Genomic DNA, 23,497 nt, shown 5'->3' on the forward strand with positions numbered 1-23,497 from the left:
TTCAACATTGTCTTGAGGCATGGAGTGCTTGGGGGAAACCCAGACTCCTTAAGACTGATAATGGACCAGCTTATACGTCTCAAAAATTCCAGCAGTTCTGCCGTCAGATGGACGTAACCCACCTGACTGGACTTCCATACAACCCTCAAGGACAGGGTATTGTTGAGCGTGCGCATCGCACCCTCAAAGCCTATCTTATAAAACAGAAGAGGGGAACTTTTGAGGAGACTGTACCCCGAGCACCAAGAGTGTCGGTGTCTTTGGCACTCTTTACACTCAATTTTTTAAATATTGATGCTCATGGCCATACTGCGGCTGAACGTCATTGTTCAGAGCCAGATAGGCCCAATGAGATGATTAAATGGAAAAATGTCCTTGATAATAAATGGTATGGCCCGGATCCTATCTTGATAAGATCCAGGGGAGCTATCTGTGTTTTCCCACAGAATGAAGACAACCCATTTTGGGTACCAGAAAGACTCACCCGAAAAATCCAGACTGACCAAGGGAATACTAATGTCCCTCGTCTTGGTGATGTCCAGGGCGTCAATAATAAAGAGAGAGCAGCGTTGGGGGATAATGTCGACATTTCCACTCCCAATGACGGTGATGTATAATGCTCAAGTATTCTCCTGCTTTTTTACCACTAACTAGGAACTGGGTTTGGCCTTAATTCAGACAGCCTTGGCTCTGTCTGGACAGGTCCAGACGACTGACACCATTAACACTTTGTCAGCCTCAGTGACTACAGTCATAGATAAACAGGCCTCAGCTAATGTCAAGATACAGAGAGGTCTCATGCTGGTTAATCAACTCATAGATCTTGTCCAGATACAACTAGATGTATTATGGCAAATAACTCAGCAGGGTTGTGAACAAAAGTTTCCGGGATTGTGTGTTATTTCCATTCAGTATGTTAAATTTACTAGGGCAGCTAATTTGTCAAAAAGTCTTTTTCAGTATATGTTACAGAATTGGATGGCTGAATTTGAACAGATCCTTCGGGAATTGAGACTTCAGGTCAACTCCACGCGCTTGGACCTGTCCCTGACCAAAGGATTACCCAATTGGATCTCCTCAGCATTTTCTTTCTTTAAAAAATGGGTGGGATTAATATTATTTGGAGATACACTTTGCTGTGGATTAGTGTTGCTTCTTTGATTGGTCTGTAAGCTTAAGGCCTAAACTAGGAGAGACAAGGTGGTTATTGCCCAGGCGCTTGCAGGACTAGAACATGGAGCTCCCCCTGATATATGGTTATCTATGCTTAGGCAATAGGTCGCTGGCCACTCAGCTCTTATATCCCATGAGGCTAGACTCATTGCACGGGATAGAGTGAGTGTGCTTCAGCAGCCCGAGAGAGTTGCAAGGCTAAGCACTGCAATGGAAAGGCTCTGCGGCATATATGAGCCTATTCTAGGGAGACATGTCATCTTTCATGAAGGTTCAGTGTCCTAGTTCCCTTCCCCCAGGCAAAACGACACGGGAGCAGGTCAGGGTTGCTCTGGGTAAAAGCCTGTAAGCCTAAGAGCTAATCCTGTACATGGCTCCTTTACCTACACACTGGGGATTTGACCTCTATCTCCACTCTCATTAATATGGGTGGCCTATTTGCTCTTATTAAAAGAAAAAGGGGGAGATGTTGGGAGCCGCCCCCACATTCGCCGTTACAAGATGGCGCTGACATCCTGTGTTCTAAGTGGTAAACAAATAATCTGCGCATGTGCCAAGGGTATCTTATGACTACTTGTGCTCTGCCTTCCCCGTGACGTCAACTCGGCCGATGGGCTGCAGCCAATCAGGGAGTGACACGTCCGAGGCGAAGGAGAATGCTCCTTAAGAGGGACGGGGTTTCGTTCTCTCTCTCTCTTGCTTTTCTCTCTCTCTTGCTTTTTCGCTCTCTTGCTTCTCGCTCTCTCTTGCTTCTTGCTCTCTTGCTTCCTGCACCCTGGCTCCTGAAGATGTAAGAAATAAAGCTTTGCCGCAGAAGATTCTGGTCTGTGGTGTTCTTCCTGGCCGGTCGTGAGAACGCGTCTAATAACATTCAGTTTCTAATTGTGATATTTTGTATGTTGCAAAAAAATGTTTACATTTCATCTCAATTCTCCAATTATTGGCATAGTATTTTGTAATCTTCCAACTCAGATGAATCTACACCGTGTCATTGTTTGTCATCTCTGTGAGGAGTGTGTGCTCTTGTAGGCGATGGGGCTTTATTTTTTACCTCGACCATTGCCTGTTCATGCCTCCCTTTCGTTTCCTATGTTAATATTACCAAAACTTGTTCTCCTTAATTAACTCGTTAATCTATTTTGCTATATCATTAATAATTAGCATTTCAAATAAATAACACATCAAGACTCATTTTTCTGGTTTGAGTTTCATCCTCTAAGATTTAATAGGGAACTTTATAATTATCAGTCATTTATAAACATCTTACTTAAATGTTATGGATTCATTTGGGTTAGGAAATAAGTGACATCAATCAGAATGTGTAAGCTACAAAAATAGATATAGTAAAATACTTTCCACTCACCCCTGACCTGCTGAACCCACCCCTTTCATTCCTATCTAAAATAGCACCAGTGTAAAACGGACCAGCGTCCTTCCACAGGGCAGTTCTAGCTGCTTTACATTCCCTTTTACTTTTATCTTGAGCCCTTAGTTAAAGTGAGTGCTTTTAATTCTAATGTGTATGGAGAAGTGCCTTCCTTTTGCTCCCATAAGTTGGCCACTGGTCAGCAGCTAATTCAGTGGCAGTGCAGTAGAGGTCAGCACTCTGATGCTACCAGTTTCTGTGATGCCAATACTGTAACCTCATAAACACATCTCAGCATGATCGGGATGAGCGTTCCCTGCGGCTGTGGGCTGTGACCTTTCTCCCAGTAGTTCCATTCCATTTGCTATGTCCTCTGCTTTGCCCTATGGATTATCTTGTCAAGCTTTTAACACATCTTTCCCAATGTAGCCATTTAAATTTTAAAAAGATTGCTCCTTGTATCATTTTTATTTCATGGGTTATGCTGATGTATCTAATAACAAGTTATCAAGGCCTGATACACTTCCTCCTATTTTTTCCCTTTGGTATGTGCGTGTGCTTGTGCGTGTGCGTGCGTGCATGCGTGCGTGCGTGCGTGCGTGCGTGCGTGTGTGTGTGTGTGTGTGTGTGTGTTAGGGCTTTGTGGTGCAAAGCAGTGTTCATTGATCTGTACACTAGCTCTTCTGTTCTGAGGGTTTGTGTTTTACCTTTATGTCCACGGTCCATTTATATCTAATTTTTATGAAAGATGTGATGATTGTAGCTTGGTTCTTTTTTAATGTATATTTAATTGTTTAAGAACCATGAGTTTAAAAAGTTTTCGTTGAATAGCTTCCCAGGCTTTTCTTCAAAGGGGAATTGGTATTTGCTTCAGCTGAGAATAACAACTCCACACTTACTCCTAACCACCTTAGCAGTTCCAGGTTGTCTGGTGCACTCCAGGGCACACCTGGCGCTTGCTCTGGAGCCACCGCTGATGTGCTGTGCTGTTCACTGTGTCTTTACTTCCTGTGTCCCTTGTCCCTTTCCCTGCTTACAGCATCAGCCTGCACATGGTTTGTTTTGTGTGCCCTCCCCCACCCTTTGCATGTTTTAATTATTTCTGTGAACAAAGAAACAGCCAAAAAGCCTCGTGTAAGTAGTTGCTTTATGCTTTAAGAGACTCTGGGAATATCTAACTTGTGAAATTGTCTGAAGTCGGTACCCCTCTTTGTTTTGTTTTGTTTTTTTTTTTTTTTGGTTTTTGGGGTTTTTTTGTTTGTTTGTTTTCCTTCAGCGTCCATTTAGCCCTTATAATTCTGCTTCAAAAATTATCCCCATCTATTCTACTAAACTCTGTGGGCCTTCCTTCCTGTCTCTCTTGAGTATATTAAATCATACTATAGAGCTCTAGATTCTTTAATATCTACACTATTTTTTTCAGTATTTATTCATTCCTCTTCAGTTTGGTGTCCTGTTTCTTTCATACCCTTCAGCCTTTCCATATATGACAGGCCCTGTGTCAACCCTAGCTCCAGACAGCATGTCTTTATCTCTTAGTGCACATCCGAGGCTGCTCAGGACAAGTTACTGCTTCACCATTAGAACTCGCACAGTATTTCTTATCTCTCATGGTGTGTGCGTAGTTTATATTTTCTTCTCAACATTCTTTAGGAAACCTTTTCTCTTGAAGTCTCCTATCATGATTGATTTCACATAAGATATATATATATATATATATATATATATATTAAAAATAGTAAATGACACATAATTCTAAGGAATGTCATTGCAAGACTTTGGCTTTTTATGCCTGTTCCTGAGCTTTTGTAAGAGGTTACCCAGATTACAACTTTAGCTTCACACATCAGGGTGTTGTCGGTTGCCTTTATACCAGGAAGGCATGAAAATAATTTTTCAACTTGGAGAATAATCCAATTAGTTAACACAATGTCCTCAACTAAGTTACATTGTATTTTATGAAGTATATTTATAAATAGTACTTGTGGCTAGTTTGACAGTGGTCCTGGAATCCATAATTACCTCTAGAGTGTTTGAACCTTGCCTTTCTGTGGCCAGAACTTGTGAGGTTCTAAGTGGTTTTGAGACTCACTAGCTTTCTAAAGAAACTGTTGGTATGTTTTTAACTACTGATTGAAAGTCAATTTGAAAACAGTTGTTCTTGTGATATTTCTATTATAGGCACAGCCTTTAGTAACCTGTGAACAATTTTAAATTATTTGTATTTTTCTGAGTGTATGGGTGTGTCCCTTATATGTGTCTGTAGAAGCCAGAAGATGGTGCCACATCCCCTGCTACTGAGGTACAGAAAGTTGTGAACTCCATGCGGGTGCTGAGAAGCAAACCTGGGTTCTCCACCAGTGCTTTTAACCTTTGAGCCATCTACCCATCCCCTGGCTATGAAATTTTCAGTAATCAGTTCTCTTATATCAGTCACATAGATGAAATTTTAGGCAACACAAAAGCAACTGTTTTCCATTGATCTTGGTGCTCAAATCAGTCTAGTTATCAACACATGCTGAGACACAAGGGACACCCTCATCCTTAACATCTCTCTTACCATTTCATTTTTTCTACAATTAGTTGATACGTTTCCAGGACCAATTTTCCACTTGAAAAACACCATTAAACTTAAACTACTGTGTGTATCCATATTGCCAGCAATTAAATACACCGTTCTCTAATTCAGCATCACATACCTAGTCAGCTAATAGAACATACATGATTCAACGCAGCACACCAAGAAGCTGTGGCGTGAAGAGCACATGCATCTGTGGGCCACACCGCAAGTGGAGTAGACACTTCTATAGAGCAATGTGAGGGGGAAAGTTAGTATATTTTTTTTGTGAAAATAACTTTGGTAATGTACCCTAAAGCAAATTATCTTTATAATTTGTTCACAAATGTATTATGTGCTTATCAATATTTGTCATTAAGACAAATGACAAGAGTAGATTGTTTTCTGGCTACAGAAGGGAGAGACACTTGCCCAAAGGGCTCACATCAGCCTCCTCCTGTCTTCTTCCCAGGATGAATCCCTTCTATTTCACACACCCATGGCTTTTATGTTGGGACAGCCTTCATTGCACTTGGAGGCTTCTCAGGGTTTGTGTTGTTGCTTTGATACTTCCTGTCCTGGAGCTCTAGCCACGGTTTTGATCAGGCAGGACAGCCAGTTCTGCTTTGTTACCTGGTGAGGGGGAGCTTTTAAAACTCTTTCGTGTCTAGAAGTATGTCTAGTGTTTCTGTTTGTCTGTCCAGTCTTAGAGTTCTCATCTATCCACATCTAATAAAATGACCATTAGTGTTGTTGCAGTGTCCTTTGTGTTGCCACCTGTACTGGGGTGAGCAAGGAGTAGGCCAATTAGTGATGATGACCCCACACACAAAATCAATGGAAGCGCAGTCAGTTAGTATCTGTCAGTGAGTTACCACAAAGGCTCTAGCAGGCGAATAATCTGTGCGATCTAAATACTCAAAACCAGCAATTGTCATTGAATCTGTAGAAATACTAAAGTTTCAAATAATCAAAACAATGAATGTAACATTTTTGTTGACAAAAATGGATAGTTATTTTGATTACAAATACTTCTTTTTAGATATGTTTTAATTAATTATTTTATTTATTTATATCCCAAATGTTGCCTCCCCTTCAAGCCCCCCTCCCAGAGTTCTTCACCCCCTTCCCCTCCCCCTGGCGTCTGAGGGGGTGCTTCTCCCCACCCCCTTTCCCTGAGGCATCAAGTCTCTTCAGGATTAGGCACATCCTCTCCCACTGAGGCCAGATAAGGCAGTCCTCTGCTACCCATGTGCCAGGGGCCTCAGACCAGCCCATATATGGTCTTTGGATGGTGGCCTAGACTCTGGGACCTCCTAGGGCTCCCATTAGTTGACACTGTTGGTCTTCCTATGGGGTTGCCATCCCCTTCAGTTCCTTCAGTCCTTCTCCTAACTCATCTATAGGGGTCCCTGACCTCAGACCAATGGTTGGTGGTAATTATCTATATCTATCTTGGTCAGCTACTGGTAGAAACTCTCAGAGGACATCCATGCTAGAATCCAGTCTGCAAGCACAACATAGCATCAGTAATAGTGTCAGGGTTTGGTGACCGCCAATAGGATGGATCCTAAGTTGGATCAATCAGTCGTTAGCCATTCCTTCAGTCTCTGCTCCATTTGTCCTGAATTTCTGGGTCAAAATTCTGGGTCAAAAATTCTGAAGGTGGGTTGGTGTCTCCATCTTTCTACTGGGGGTCCTGTCTCTTCTACTGGAGATGGTCTCTTCAGGTTCCATTTCCCTACTGTTGGGCATTTCAGCTAAGGTCACCCACATTGAGTCCTAGAAGTCTCTCACATACCAGGTCTCTGGAGCTTTGCATCTCTCTCTCTCTCGCTCTCTCTTTTGCTTTCTCTCTTGCTCTCTCTTGCTCTCTTTTGCTCTCTCTTTCTCTCTCTCTCCTTTGCTCTCTCTCTCTCACTCTCTCTTTCTCTTGCTCAATCTCGCTCTCTCTTTTGCTTTCTCTCTTGCTCTCTCTTTTGCTCTCTCTCTCTCTCTCTCTCTCTCTCTCTCTCTCTCTCTCTCTCTCTCACACACACACACACACACACACACACACACACGTTTATATTTGATCATATCCCACCCCATTCCCTCCCTCCAATTCCTCTCAGACCCTTCTCCACAACCCCTTCCCAACTCCATGTCCTCATTTTTTTTTCTTGTAATAACAAACTGATCTCAGTTAGTCCTGCACATGTGCACTTGGGTATGGAGCCATCCATTGGAGGCCAGGCTACCTACAAGGAGCCGTGTCCATGAAGAAAACAAAACCTCCCTTCCCCAGCAGCCATCAGCTACCAAAGCACTTAAGCTTCCTTGATGGAATATTGATTGCCGCATCTTGTGCGGATCTTGTTCAAGAAAGCACAGCTGCTGTGCGTGCACACACGTCATGGCCAGGTCACATCCAGAAGATCCTGGTTTGTAGTAGTCCTTTCCAGTCTCTGCTTTTACAGAGCTGCAGCAGCTGCTTGTTCTTGTTCTTCTGCTGCTTCTGCTTTCCTCCTCCTCCTTCTCCTCCCCCTCCTATTCCTCCTCTTTCTCCTTTTTTAAAGGTTTGGGTCTCTGAGTGTCGGGTGTATATCTTTGAGCACACCTATGCTACAATCTGCCTGTGGGGTCAGAGGACAGTTTAGGTGTTGATTATCTCTTTGTACTACATGGGTTCTGGGAATTAAACTCAGAACATCAGGCCTGTGCAGCAAGCACTTTATCCACCAAGCCATCTTGCTATCCCTAGCTTTCAACTTTTTCTTAGTATGGTAATAATATTTTGTACTGATGTTGCTTTTGGGTTTTCCAGTCAGAGGAATACTGAATTTTGCAAGGAATTTTAGCTATGATGTCATAAACAAAACAGTTACTAATTTGAGAAATGTTGCATTTATGACTACTAGTAGAAATTAAATGTTTTCTTTACTTTTACCTTTATGTTTTACATAATTTTCTCTTTATTATTTTATTTTCATAAATATACATATATAATATCCTTTTATCATATTCTCCTTTCCCATTTTATAATTTATTTGGAACCACAAAAGATGGGGCAACCACAGCACTGCTAGACAAAAATAAATAAAACTAGAACTTTCACTCTGCTTGATTTCAAGGTACAGTGTGGAGCCAGAGTAACAGAAACAGCATAGGACCAGTGCAGAAACACGCATGTGGGTCAGTGGGACAGAAGTACAGACATGACAAGGCCACTCACTGCAGGGGCTTGAACCAGCATTCATCTGGTGTAGTGGCAAGCCAGGTCCCCTGATCAACTTTCATTCTGCAAAGCACTAAAAATGCTGCATACTTTTTTAAAAAGACATTTCCCTGTATCCATACACTGTTACATTATTTAGGATTGTCGGAGAGCAAACCCTGAATGAAAGGAAGATTCACTATGAAAGTCGTTTTTAAATGGGGTCATTGGGGGAGGGTATTGGTTTTGGGTTTTTCCTACTCTCATGAGAGTCTGGGCCTTTTGGGTAGGGAATCACTTACACCATCAACACGCATAAATTTGGTGCCGTGCCCATAGTTTGTAGCTGGGTTGGATATCAGTGAATCAGAAACAGAAATACGACAATCTTAAGCCAAGTGTGTTTGACCTTGTCTGTAATACAAGCTCTTAGAAGGCAAAGGCAGGAAGATTAGGAGTTCAGGGCCAGCTTAGAAGACATAATGAGTTCAAGTTTAGTCTAGATTACATGTTTCCCTGTTCAGAAAAGAAAAAAGTTGATTATATTTATTTTTAACAGTGTCTATCTACCACTGAAAAATTCAGAGATACAAGCCAGTTCTCCTAAGGCGACTGACACATGAGGAATATGAAAGGCTTTAAGAGAGACAGAAGAACAGAAAATCTAAGTGAAGTTGTGTAGGCAGTATTCTGAGAAGGATGGTACTCTAGGTTCTCTATAGCATGGAACAGAGAAAAGAGCCAAGTTCACTGAAATACTTGCAGTATCTGTCAAAGATTCCACAAAGATTTAGACAATGACAAGCCTACTCAAAGTCACAAGGCATGTGGACACTTAAGGAAAAATAAAGACCCCAATGAACACTGGGGATGAAGAGCAAACCTGGGAAGCAGGCAGAGATGAATCAAAGTCCCTTCAAAGGGCTAACAGCCACCTTTCAATCCCACCCAGAAAGAGGCTTTCAGACCAGTAAATGCTGCAAGAGTGTGGGATGAACCTCTTTGAAAGAACTTAAAACCTGCCATGGAGGGCAACAGGGTGCTGGTTATGTGAGGGCAGAGAAGTGAGGGACCAGGCCTCGTCCCACTTCGAGGACAGACAGGGAATGCAGTATATGACTTCCAGGTGAGATATGCCAGGGAAGGTGATGGAGGAAAACAATGGATTGATTTAGACAAAGACAATATGGAAAAAGTGTAAAATGTACAAAAATATAGTATAACTGGCACAAAAATACTTTACAATATAAGGCAAATGCTTAGGTATATGTAAACTAATTAAACTAAATGTCCCATTTAAAGATAAATATTGGTAAGATTTTAAGGGAAAATTAAAAGTCAACATGCTGTTTATAATATATGTCTAAAAGTTGAAGTTGCAGAAAGCTTTAAAGTAAACAAATAAAGTATAGCAAACAAACACTCCACCCTGTACCTTCTGCTGCTGCTCGTGCTGTGAACCCCAGTGTGAAGCCCAGGCGCAGGCAGCTTGATGGCCAACTGGTGCTGGAGGCAAGAAGGGCAAGGATTTAATAAGAGCACATGAGCATCACCTTGATAACAAAACCCCAGTGAACAAGATATGGCCCTTATCACCTCAAAATATGTCAGTGGAACGTAACCTAGAGAAGCAGGCAAACCTGTCAGCACAGTGAGAGATTTCAATGTGCATTGCTAGCTGATAGCTTACACTTAATTTTATCAGTAGGCTTTAGACTTCAACGTAAATATTTGTTCTAATGGACATTCATAGAATGAAGCACTCAACATGTAGAAATTTTAGACCAATTTCTTAGCCTTCTTTCATGAAGAATTAAAAAATTTGACATTGCTTTTCATTAAACAATCTCAATTCTTAGAAGTAGAAGATATAATACAGTATATATCCCTAATAGAGTCTATATCCCTGACCCTAATGTGATCAATGCCCTTCTGAAACATCCAGAAAGAGAAGCCCCAGCAATGTGGAGAAAGAGACTGGGATGCTGTGTGTACACACCAGGGACTCCCAGCTGTGGACAGCAGATACCAGAATCTAAGGAACATGACTGGGATGGTCACTTGAGAACCCCAGAAGCAACCAGCTCACACAGCACTTGGTTTTGAGGTTTCTAGTCCTCAGAACTGTGAGAGGATATAGCCCTCTTATATTTTAAAGGTGTATTTATATGTATGAGTTTTGCCTACATATATATGTGCACACTGTGTGCAGGCCTGCTGTCCACAGAGGCCACAGAAGGACACTGGATGCCCTTCTGGCTAGAGTTATGAATGGTTGTAAGCTGCCACGTGGGTGCTGGGAAGCAAAGCTGCATTCTCTACATGGGCAGCGAAGTGCTCTTCACTGCTGAGCCTCCCTCCAGCCTCACATCAATGTTCTTTTAAACCATCTACTTGTTGGTACTTTGCTGCAGCTGCCTTATGAAACTTAGATTCTATGAATCGTAGAGCTAAGAAGCATCCGTCTGAATGATTCACAAGTCAAACAGAAAGAAGTTAAATGTTTCTAGAACTAAATGATCATAAAAACTATATATTTATAGTTAACAGATGGGATGTAATTTCAAATGTATAAATCAGGAAAGAAGGGATAAAAATTAGCTATTCAAAATAAGGCATTGGAAGAAGGAATACGAAAGAGACCAAGCAAATAGAAGACATAGCAAAATCAGTGTAGGAAAACAAAAACCCAGGAGAGGACATTACGTGAATTCTAAGAACTTGATGTTGAATATTGAAAAGGCAGCTTCCGAGGAATACTCACAATAGCACAGTGTATGTATTCTGACCAGGTAAAGCTAGGCAGTGTGATGGCGGTTATGGGAAATGTTCCTCCCCACATGGCATTTAGCTCTAGGTGGGACCAGGATTGAAGGACACAGACAGCAACAAAGGCCATGGGTGGGACGTGTAGGACCAGTGGACAGTTAACGTGTGTATTCGTTGGCCTGTGGAGTTGTTCCTTTGTGAGTTCCCTATTTTTATCTCTGCCCATTTCTCCATACTAGGTTATTGCTGACATGGAGGCCCAGGTTCATAAGCTGAGGGAAGAGCTGATTAGTGTGAACTCTCAGCGGAAACAGCAGTTGATAGAACTTGGTCTTCTTCGGGAAGAAGAGAAGCAGAGAGCTGCAAAGGACCATGAGACTGCTGTCAAGAAGCTGAAGGCCGAGTCAGAGAGGGTGAAAATGGAGCTCAAAAAGACACACGCTGCTGAGACCGAGATGACTCTGGAGAAGGTGAGGAGTGTCTGGGAGGACTGTGGTTAGGCTACAGTGCGGATTTAAAGCCCACTGTACCTGCTCTGGTGTTCATCTTGGAAAGGTGGTGGGCGTGGGCTGCACTCTTTAGACTTAGAGGAGCAGTTTGAATCTTGTGCTGTGTCTTCAGCACGCTAAAGTGCTATAAGGAACTGCTTAACTTTCTTTTGACTTTTATGGAGAGATCTCTTTCATAGGAATTCAGTACAGTGATAGAACAGTCTTGTACACTGTCACATACCATGCACTCTAGGGATATTTGGGCTGTAGCTCTGAATTTTCTTAGGCTTAGAATGAGTTGTACATTTCCTCTAAACTGTTGTCTAATAGTCATTTTTAGACTTCATAGTCTCTCTTTAATAACACTAACATAGTGACAATGTATTTTTCTAGGTTATTATTTTAGTACAAATAAGTTCATAAATAAATCAATATAATATTTACACTTTTGGCTTGGATTATATTCAAGTTGCAATCTTGAATGTTCTTTTGAAAAATTTAGATATTTATCAGGTACTAAAAGTGAATTGCTGTTCATCACAGCAGCTATAATTGTTCCCTGAGCTCCTTTATTAATGCCAGGCAGTATAAAACGTATAAATGGGTCATTTAAGAATCATCTAATTCTGCTCAACTCTACTTCTCCTTTCCTTTTTCTTTTTTTTTCAAGTAATGTTGAGCCCCGAAAGACTGCACACCATCTCTCTAGGCAGAACTGCACAGATCTCACAGACTGTGAGCCTGGGCCATTGCCTTAGTGCCCTAATTCATGTGGAAGTCAGATTGGAACATACTTTGCCCTTAGCAGGATAGCTCTGAACTCACAACTAAGTAGTAAGGGTGCTCTAAAGGGCTGAAAGTCTGCTTGGCTTCTCAGAGAACCAGGGAGGGCCCTGGTGTGGCTGCAAGTGTGGCCAAGAAGAATCCAGAGAGGAGGCCGCAGGGCCCCAGCACAGGTCCTGAGGTTGCCATGGTTTTGCTGTGACTATGAGTTGAGGATGCTTGCATGCTTGAACAGAGCAGTGGTGTGATCTGCCTTATCGCTGTGTGAAGTGGAATCTCTCCATGAAGAAGATGGACTAGCAAGAGGGCAAAGGAGGAAGGGTACACCAGCAATGAAGAACTACAATAGTTACAACAGGCATGGAGAGGGAATTAGAGCTGCAGCCGCATATGTTCTTTTTTGAGTTGAGCAGGGTATGTTTGAAAGATAGAGCTGACAGGATTTACTGTTAGTTTATATGTAAGAGAGCAAAGACAGCAAGCCTGGGGCAGTCATGGTGAAGCCTGTAGACAGATGGAATCACTCTTTGCTAAAAAGAAGAGCATGAGAGCAAAAGGCAGGCCTTGCAGGATCTAGTCAGGCTGAGGTGCCTTGTAACAGGTATGCGGGAGGCTGGTGAGCCTGCCTTCAAAACAGTTCAGATCCTAATGCTGGCGCCCTCACACAGTCAGCAGAGCACTGAGGCAGTAGACTGTCGAGAGGTTGCTGGACAGTAACTTAGAGCATACTGAGGTAAAACGAGCCGTGGACATTATTCTCAAAATGATCATCTTGAAGGATTATGAAATAGCAGACAATAAGAAATACATGCAGATGTAGTGTAAAGGGAAATGCAAAATTAGAGGAAATTAGTTTCAGTTGAGATCAAGAACAGTTAACAAGAATTGATGCTATTTAAATTAGACATGAGTGAACTGAGGAACTCTTGACAAGTATATATGGAGCATGGCATTTTAAGACACAGAAAACACAAATTCAGAGAAAACAAAACCGTGCCCATGCTATACAGGCAGATCCCAGGAGGTGGGTTGGTAAGGCTAGACTATATATGGCTCCTGGAGCTCGGGGCTCTACTACCTGGACTAAGTAGCAGGAACCACTGAAGATGCTAAGGAATGAAGTGGTAGGACCTGGGGGCCGTTAGGAGAATCCATCTGTCCGCAGCCTTCTGATGGCATAGCAGAAGATAGAAGGGTTGAAAGGAACTGGTCTAGCCCAGGGGAGACTCTGGAAGGCTTGTCAGGTGTGTATGAGGGAGCAGAGTGTGGCAACAGAGCAGAAAGGACATGCTTTCGAGTCACTGCAGAGAAGGCACTGTGAGTCTTATTAAAGGCACCTTAACCCTTAATCATTTACAAACATGGAAGAAGTCTCGAGGCTAAGGGGAAGCATATGAATTCTGTTAGCAGTGTGCTGGATTGAGAGGGCGCCTGGGTGTGAGCTGTGGTGTTCACTTGCTGTTGAAAGGCTATTTCTGGGCACCTGAACAAAAGGCAGGCTCAGAGGAAACAGACCTAGCAGTTAACTACAGAGAATGCTTGGATTCCCACCTTGGGAGTGAGACTGCTAATAAGGAGGTGAGGAAGAAGAGAGAAGGAGAGGCAGGCAGACAGACAGTGAGGGGGGAGGGCACAAAGAGGTTGGGAGGTAAATGTCAAAGAAGGGTCATCAAGGTAGAAGAACTATGTGCAGAATTTATTTTCATGAAATACAGAAAAAGAATCTTTGGAAAGCAGGCCTGTCAAGAATGTGACAGAAAGTCAAGAAAAATGAGGGTTGAGGAGAGGTCACTGGGTTTGCAACTGAGAAGTCCCTGATGATCTTGGACAGCATACTGAAATCATAGTGTAGACGCAAACCACATTGTCAAAGTTGAGTGGGGCCTTGTAGATGAGGGAGCCCTCTGTTGACTAGGAAACTCTGACATTGAATCAGGAAGTTAGACTTTCAAAGAGCAGGTGGAGTCAAAGCAGAGTATCTTTTTACACTGAGCATATCCTGAGCATTTTGAAGCAGGGGAGAGGGGACTACTGGAGATAATCCAAGCTGGAGACTGGCAAATGATGACTGATGGCAGGCCCTCTGGCAACAGCAAGACATACAGCTGAGGGCCACCCCACCTCAGACCTTGGCTACAAGGGGAAGAAGCATGAGATGCCAGGCTGTTCCTGGAGTAGGCCACTCTCTCCTGCTTCTAGGTCCTTCTGTTCATAATGTTGTACAGTTCTCTAACAGCTAGACTTCTCCTCCTCCTCCTGCCTTCCTTGGAAAGTCCTTCCCCACATTCTTTATCTACAGGCTGACTCACTTTAATCACCTCTTTTATAATGTCTTCCTAGCTCATCTCATGGCATAACCACTCTTGCATTTGTGCTTGCTAGTTTATTCTCTATTCCATCTAACCTGCCAGAGTGTAGGTTCCAGGAGCACAGAACCTTGTTCAGTTCAGTCCTGTACCATAGATGCTAGAGAACCCTGGAACCTGCTGGACTGGGCACTAGTGTACATTGTATGAGGGACATGCCTGCCACTCACAGGAGAAGCAGAGGAGCTTTGATAAAGATAAGAAATTCCATGATGAAACTTAAAATGAACTTATAGGTAGGAAATAATGTATGATGCAGAATCATATAGTCTACTTCTGTCAGGAGTTTCAAGAAGTATGGAAGTAAGATGCGTGGGAATGCTGAGGGGACGCTCTTATCCATAGGAGCAGAGAAGAGTGAGTGTGGAAGATGGGGCTCCTAAATGGGCTGAGAATGTGAGTCAGACAGGAAAACTGAAGTGAGGACAGTCGTTTTAACAAGATGGAGGAAAGGCACTGAAGAGGTTCTCTAGCATGCTGGGGATCATGGACAAAAATAAGTCAGCAGTCAGGAGAAGGGGCGGATGCAGGACCTGTGCAGACAGCCGATGTACTCTTTCAAAGCCTATGGTAACATCCAAGTGCGAGTATCTCCATACTGAATTATTTGTATTTCATACTGAGAAGTGTTTTACTTAATTAGTAAAAACAAAATTTTAGCAGTTTCAACTGGAAAAATTGCCTGGACTAAGTTCAAAGCATACCTTGTGGAACATTACTTTTTTAAGCTTTAGGATCAAATATAGTGCTTTTCACAAAAGATATTCATTAAATGTTATGTGAGTGAATCAAAGACCTCAATATAGCCTTAGTGTATGACAGTGTGTATAAATAAATTATAACTCATCCAAATTTGATTTTAATCCATTATAGATACTTTGAATAGGGCAGAATTTATCTTTGTATTCAAATATTCATTTGTGTCTCAAATAATTTCTTCCATACTACTTAAATAAGTTAAACATAAAGCACATTTTAGACATAATTTTGATATTTCTCTATAATTTAATAAACATTTGAATTTGTTCTATGAAAATTTAAATCAGTACTAATAAGCTTAAAGTTTACTTGCTAATCATTCTTCAAAGTTGCTAAATTCTTCTCAGTAGATTATAAAGGTTACACAAACATGAGAACCTGAGCTCAGATCCTCAACCTCTCCCTAAAAGTCAGGTACAGTCATTCAGACCTCTAACTTCAACATTGCAGAGCAGAGAAACGTGGCTGAGCTCGGCTGACTGGTTAGACTGCCAGACTGTAAAGGCTGACTTAGAGTCAGTGAAAGGCACTGTCTGAGAGGACTAATACGGTGATAAGATAGGACACCAGTGCTGTCCTCTGCCTTAAGCACATGCACATGGGCATGGCCCTCACACGTATGCACATACCACACACAACTACATGTGTACATATACATGAAAGTTCAAATATTTGCTAGCAGCTCAAAATCTAGTCAGAATCAAGGTCTTATAGTTAAGAGTAAATTTAGGTTCAAGGAGAAGACAACAGCACTGGAATAATTAGCAATCTGAGTAGTCTTGCATCTAAGCCTGACTCCCCACGGTAGCACAATGTGAGGGTTAGAACATACGGAGTCCAGATCCTACCTACCTGTCAGTAGTGATTTCTACCAAAATGATCTCTTCAGTGGCCTTGAGTTTTGGAAAACATGAAGTGCTTCCACAAGGTCAAGTCCTTGAAGTAGAGTATCCAGGAGAATACATGATTGACATTTGCAAAGTGAGAGCTGCTGCTTTTACACTTTAAAAATTCTTTTCAAGCAGAATTGCAATAAAGTCCGTGCTGTATGGCCCCTTAGATAGTTAAAGAGCAATACTGTATGCTGATGGTAAGTGACGTTCATGTCCATTAAGAAACAAGCTATTGTACTACTTAAAAGTAACCATTCTTTTAGAAAAGGATGTTTAGAAAATATGAAGAATAAAGAATTGTGGGAAGCTCCTGTCACTACCCTCCTGGATTATAACCCATGAGAGCAGCCTAACATCTGTGGAAATTACAGAGTCCAGATTAGCTGCCTGAGATTACACTAAGAGGTTTTGTCTCTTCCTGTTCTTCAAATTATGATAAAGATATTTTATTTGCCTTTTGAATTCTTTAAAACAAAAATTTGTTTTATGGTATTTTATTTGTGAACCTGGCATAATTGATTATGTTGTTTAACTTTGAGATATTTCGGCTTTCAATTTTTTAATACGGATATTAGCATATCCACAAATTTTTATCAACACTTCCAATTTTTCTTTCTCCTTAATTAAAATTTCCATAAAATCGTGAAGTCCTATTGCATTTCAGTAAGCTTAGCTTACCTTTCATTTCTCCTGTGGGGCATTTGCTGTTGCTTAATATGCCCTTAGCATTATTTATATTTCCTATAATTTTCTATATTTTTGTGAAAGGTGGTTATTGTCAACAGACTGAATATTTATACTAGATTTGCGGTATATATTTTTCATTTTCTATAAAATTGCAGGTTGGAGCTTCTTTGGCAGTTTCTCTTCCCTATTTTTTTCATGAACATATATAAACTATTTTTAGTGATAAAAATCTTATCGTTGTGGCAAATATTCTTGGTATGAGCCTTTTAGTTACATGGTACACAAATGCTTTCATTTGTATTCAGTCTAGTATACCTCTCTCGACCTTTGTAAGTTCTCACCTATAGATAATTGTCTTAAACTTAACATTTTGATATTCTAAGATATATTGTCATGATTTTCTGCAGTATGCAAAATGAAAAGCTCTTATGAATTTGACATGCATTTACCAGCTTAGGTTTCCAGTCCATAATTTTAAATGATATCTGAAGGATTATTCTGGAAATCTGCCAGACTAAAGTCATTAAAAGATTCGGAGTAACAATTCAACATCTTTTTCAAATTTAAGAAATTCCTCATATGGCATAATTACCCAAAGCTAAGGTAATAGATACTACTCAGACCTTTGAAATTTATAATTAAAGGATTAATATTAACTCATGAAGACATTGTCATTTTAGCTTTAAAGGGATTTCTAATTTCAATTCTCTTCTTTCTTTGATCTTTTCCCTTACTTGTTCCTTTGATTAAAAATTTTAAATTCAATATTGAGATTTATATAAATTGATTGACAAATAACACCCAGGCTAATCTATATTATACCCTCCAGACGGTGAACTTAAAGTTGTCCTTTTCCTGTGGGTCTATGAGCTGTAGTGGACTACTATGGCACCTCCAAGCCTAACAAGGATTTGTGGAAGAAAAAATCACAAGGCCAGCTAGGAAAACCTAGGGGTGATATAGAACTCAGAAACAATGAGTCAGTATTAATTTATGGTGAAGTTTGGATTGTGTGCATGCTTGTGTATGTGTACATGTATATGTGTGTGTACTTACATATGGGGCCAAATATGTGAGTGTAACTGCATATTTACATGCATGTAAGTGCATTTAGAAGCCAGACATTGTGGTCTGGTATTTTCCTTGAGTGCTCTTATATTTTGAGGTAGCATCTTTTATCACACCCAGAGCCCTGTGCTCTATCTAGTCTAAATAGTTAGTTTGCTCTAGGAATTCCCTATTTTCCACTTCCTGCCTGCTTGGATTACAAACAACACCATCCCTACCTAGGTTTTACTGAATTCCTGGGCTCCAAACTCAGGTCTTATGTGGCAAATGCTTTACACACTGAACCATCCCTCCAGTCCCTAAGGGTTAGAATTTTAATGTGTGTGTGTGGAAGGGTGAGTTCCATGATAAACCTTCTCTGAATGGTGGAAGAGTTATTTTTTTCTTACTAAAAGGTAAGATTTTTTTATCTTTTAGATAGGATACCAAGTCAAATATTTCAACTAAGTTAGCTTATTATCTCCTCTGTTACAGAAGGCTATATATTCTTCTTGTTTATTCCTTCTTTTCTATCTTTTTTTGAGCATCAGTTATCACTGTTTCCTACTATATCCTGTTCCTATGAAGCACCTGTCCCATAGGAAGTCCCCTAAATCAACACCGGAGTCATTTCTGGGTGTTCATTTATTAAACAAAAGAGAAGGGTTTATTTTACTTATGCTTATATACAAATGATAAGCATATTGGGAAAACATCAGAGAAACAATACCTTTCACAATAGCATCAAAAAAATGTATCTAGGCCAGGCGTGGTGGCGCACGCCTTTAATCCCAGCACTTGGGAGGCAAAGGCTGGCAAATTTCTGAGTTCAAGGCCAGCCTGGTCTACAGAGTGAGTCCCAGGACAGCAAGGGCTACACAGAGAAACCCTGTCTCAAAAAAAAAAACAAACAAAACAAAACAAAAATGTGTATCCAGGAGTAACTCCAATCAAGCAAGTGAATGTCCTTTATTATAAAAACACTGTTATTATTTACAACACTGTAGAAGCCATCAGAAAACTGAGAAGATCTGCCATGTTCATGGGTCAGTAGGAGTAATACTGTGAAAAAGGCCATCCTACCAAAAGCAGTCTACAAATCAAATCCCTATCAAAATCCCTACACAATTCCACACAGAAACTGAAAAAAAAAAATGAAAACCTCACATAGAAGAGCACACACACACACACACACACACACACACACACACACGAACAAAAGAAAAAATGGGATAGGTAGGTAGGTAAAAGAATCTTATTAATAAAATAACATAACTGCTAGGGGTATCAGTATACCAGATTTCAAGTTGTGCCACTGAGTTATAGTCAGGAAAACAGCAGGGAATTGGCATGATAACAGTCAGATTGATTAATGAAATGGAATTAAAGACCCAGACAGAACTCCATATACACACAGACACCTGGTTCCTTCCTTCCTTCCTTCCTTCCTTCCTTCCTTCCTTCCTTCCTTTTTTTTAACAAGGAAGCCAAAAATACTCATTGGAATAAAAACAGCATCTTCAACAATGGCATTGGTCAAACCTGATACTTGCATGTGAAAGAATGAAAATAGGAGGGCTGGAGAGATGGCTCAGAGGTTAAGAGCACTGACTGCTCTTCCAGAGGTCCTGAGTTCAATTTGCAGCACAACCACATGGTTGCTCACAACCATCTGTAATAAGATCTGATGCCCTCTTCTGGTGTGTCTGAGACAGCTACAGTGTACTAATATACATAAAATAAAATAAATCTAGAAGAAGAAAGAATGAAAAAAGATGTGGGGTTCCTTCCGGTTGGCACCAACACTGGGCCACCTTGGGCGCGAACTCAGCAGGCAGTCCCACGGTCTCCAGAGGACTCTCCACCCGACAGGCACCCTTGCACACCCAGGATCTTAGGATCAATGGTATATGGAACACAAAATCTGTTCTAACAGAACCAGCGGTGCCAGGGACAGGTGGAGCAAAGAAACAGGAACTCTGCCCAATCAGTGGCTCAGGTTCCTTCTGGTCGATGCTGGTATACCTTTGTTTAGAACTCATCGGACAGCCCCACAGTCCCCAAAGGAGGTAACACTTCCAGGTGCTCTAACACGCCCAGGATCTTAGGAGCCCAGGAGCCCAGGAGCTTGGTCACACCAGGATCTCAGGGTCTCAGAGGAAGCTTGACTGCCAAGAATTCTGACACACCCAGAATCTCAGCATCACGTGATTCCAGAATCACAGGATAAAAAAGAAAGCTGGACACTGAGAAATTCTGACACAACTGAGATTACAGGAAGGACAAGCTCCAATCAGATATATGGAGGGCAGGGAGCTCTTGAGATAATCAAATGGCGGGAGGAAAGCATAAAAACAGAAGCAACAGAAACCAAGGTTACTTGGCATCATCAGAACCAAGCTCTCCCACCATAGCAGGTCCTGGATACATCATCACACCAGAAAAGCAAGATATGGATATAAATTCATTTCTCATAATGATGATGGAGGACTATAAGACAGACATAAATAACTCCCTTAAAGAAATACAGGAGAACACATTCAAACAGGTGAAAGATTTGAACACAACCATCCAGGATCTAAAAATGGAAGTAGAAACAATAAAGAAATCACAAAGGGAGTCAACTCTGGAAATAGAAAACCTAGAAAAGAAGTCAGGAGCCATAGATGCAAGCATAACAAACAGAATACAAGAGATAGAAAAGAGAATCTCAGGTGCAGAAGATACCATAGAAAACATTGAAACAACTGTCAAAGAAAATGAGAAATGCAAAAGGATACTAACCCAAAACATGCAGGAAATCCAGGAAGCAATGAGAAGACCAAACCTAAGGATAATAGGTATAGACGGTTAGGAAGATTTCCAACTTAATGGGCCAGTAAATATCTTCAACAAAATTATAGAAGAAAACTTCCCCAACCTAAAGAAAGATGCCTATGAACATAAAAGAAACCTACAGAACTCCAAATAGTTTGGAACAGAAAAGAAATTCCTCCTGACACATAAGAATCAGAACAGCAAATGCACTAAATAAAGACAGAATATTAAAAGCAGTAAGGGAAAAAGGTCAAGTAACATATAAAGGCAGACCTATCAGAATCACATCTGACTTCTACTCAGAGACTATGAAAACCAGAAGATCCTTGGCAGATGTCATACAGACCATAAGAGAGCACAAATGCTCAGCCCAGGCTACTATAATGAGCAAAATACTCAACTGCCATAGATGGAGAAAACGAGATATTCCATGACAAAACCAAATTTATACAATATCTTTCCATAAATCCAAGCCTTCAAAGGATAAAAAAGGGAAAACTCCAACACAAGGAGAGAAACTATGCCCTAGAAAAAGCAAGAAAGTAATCTTTCAACAAACTCAAAGTAGATAGCCACATGAACAAAATTCTAACTCTAACAACAAAAATAACAGGAAGCAACAACGCCTTTTCCTTTATATCAATGGACTCAATTCCCCAATAAAAAGACATGGACTAACAGAATGGAAACGTAAACAGGACCCAACATTTTGCTGCATACAGGAAACCCACCTCAGGGACAATGACAGACACGACCTCAGAGTAAATGGCTGGAAAACAATTTTCCAAGCAAATGGTCCTAAGAAACAAGCTGGAATAGCCATTCTAATATCAAATAAAGTCGACTTTCAACCTAAAGTTATCAAAAAAGATAAGGAGGGACACTTCATACTCATCAAAGGTAAAATTAACCAAGATGAACTCTCAATTCTGAACATCTATGATCCAAATGCAAAGGCAATCACATTCATTAAAGAAACTTTAGTAAAGTTCAAAATACACTTTGCACCTTACACAATAGTAGTGGGAGACTTTAACACCCCTCTCTCATCAATGGACAAATCCTGGAAACAGAAACTAAACAGAGACACAGTGAAACTAACAGAAGTTAAGAAACAAATGGATTTAACTGATATCTACAGAACATTTTATCCTAAAACAAAAGGATATACACTTTTTTTTCAGCACTTTATGGTACCTTCTCCAAAATTGACCATATAATTGGTCACAAAACAGGCCTCAACAGATACAAAAATATTGAAATAATGCCATGCATCCTACCAGATCACATGGACTAAGGCTGATCTTCAATAACAACATAATAGAAAGCCCACATACACATGGAAGCCGAACAATGTTCTACTCAGTGATAACTTGGTCAAGGAAGAAATAAGGAAAGAAATTAAGGACTTTTTAGAGTTTAATGAAAATGAAACCACAACATGCCCAAACTTACGGGACACAATGAATGCAGTCCTAAGAGGAAAACTCATAGCTCTGAGTGCCTCCAAAAAGAATCTGGAGAGAGTATACATGAGCAGCTTGACAGCACACCTAAAAGCTCTATAACAAAAGGAAGCAAATTCACCCAAGAGGAGTAGATGGCAGGAAATAATCAAACTCACGGCTGAAATCAACCAAATAAATCCAAAAAGAACTGTACAAAGAAGCAACCAAACCAGGAGCTGGTTCGTTGAGAAAATCAACAAGGTAAACAAACGCTTAGCCAGACTGACTAGAGGGCACAGGGACAGTAACCTAATTAAGAAAATCAGAAATGAAAAAGGGAGACATAACAGAATCTGAGGAAGTCCAAAAAAAAAAAATTCATCAGATCCTACTACAAAAGCCTACACTCAAAATAACTGGACAACCTGGATGAAATGAACAATTTTCTAGACAGATACCAGGTACCAGAGTTAAATCATGATCAGATTAATGATCTACACAGTCCCATGTCCTCTAAAGAAATAGAAACAGTCATTAATAGTCTCCCAAACAAACAAACAAAAAAAAAACCAAAAAACCCCAGGACCTGATGGGTTTAATGCAGAGTTCTATCAGACCTTCAAAGAAGACCTATTTCCAATACTCCTCAAACTATTCCACAAAATAGGAACAGAAGATACTCTACCCAATTCGTTCTATGAATCCACAATTACTCTGATACCTAAACCACACAAAGACCCTACAAAGAAAGAGAATTTCAGGCCAACTTTTCTTATGAATATCAATGCAAAAATACTCAATAAAATTCTCGCAAACCGAATCCAAGAACACATCAAAATGATCATCCATCATGATCAAGTAGACTTCATCCCAGGGATGCAGGGATGGTTCAATATAGAGAAATCCATCAATGTAATCCAGTATATAAACAAGCTCAAATACAAAAACCACATGGTCATCTCATTAGATGCTGAGAAAGCATTTGACAAAATCCAACAGCCCTTCGTGATAAAGTCATGGAAAGATCAGGAATTCAAGGCCCATATCTAAACATAATAAAGTCCATATACAGCAAACCAGTAGCCAACATCAAAATAAATGGAGAAAAACTTGAAGCAATCCCTCTAAAATCAGGGACTAGACAA

General features: G+C 40.7%; 1 protein-coding gene across 10 annotated transcripts in view; it reads left to right on the forward strand.

The window, feature by feature from the left end:
* Nucleotides 1-23,497, forward strand: part of Cep112 (centrosomal protein 112) — a 435,401-nt gene that overhangs the window by 227,981 nt on the left and 183,923 nt on the right. For all 10 annotated transcript variants that reach the window (XM_030246412.1, NM_029606.3, NM_001373899.1 and 7 more), the window contains one exon: nt 11,301-11,531. In XM_030246412.1, coding sequence (XP_030102272.1) covers nt 11,301-11,531 — 231 coding nt within the window. The remainder of the gene's footprint in view (nt 1-11,300; nt 11,532-23,497) is intronic.

The sequence above is a fragment of the Mus musculus genome, chromosome 11 (genome assembly GCF_000001635.26).
Source record: "Mus musculus strain C57BL/6J chromosome 11, GRCm38.p6 C57BL/6J".
Classification (NCBI taxonomy): Eukaryota; Metazoa; Chordata; class Mammalia; order Rodentia; family Muridae; genus Mus; species Mus musculus.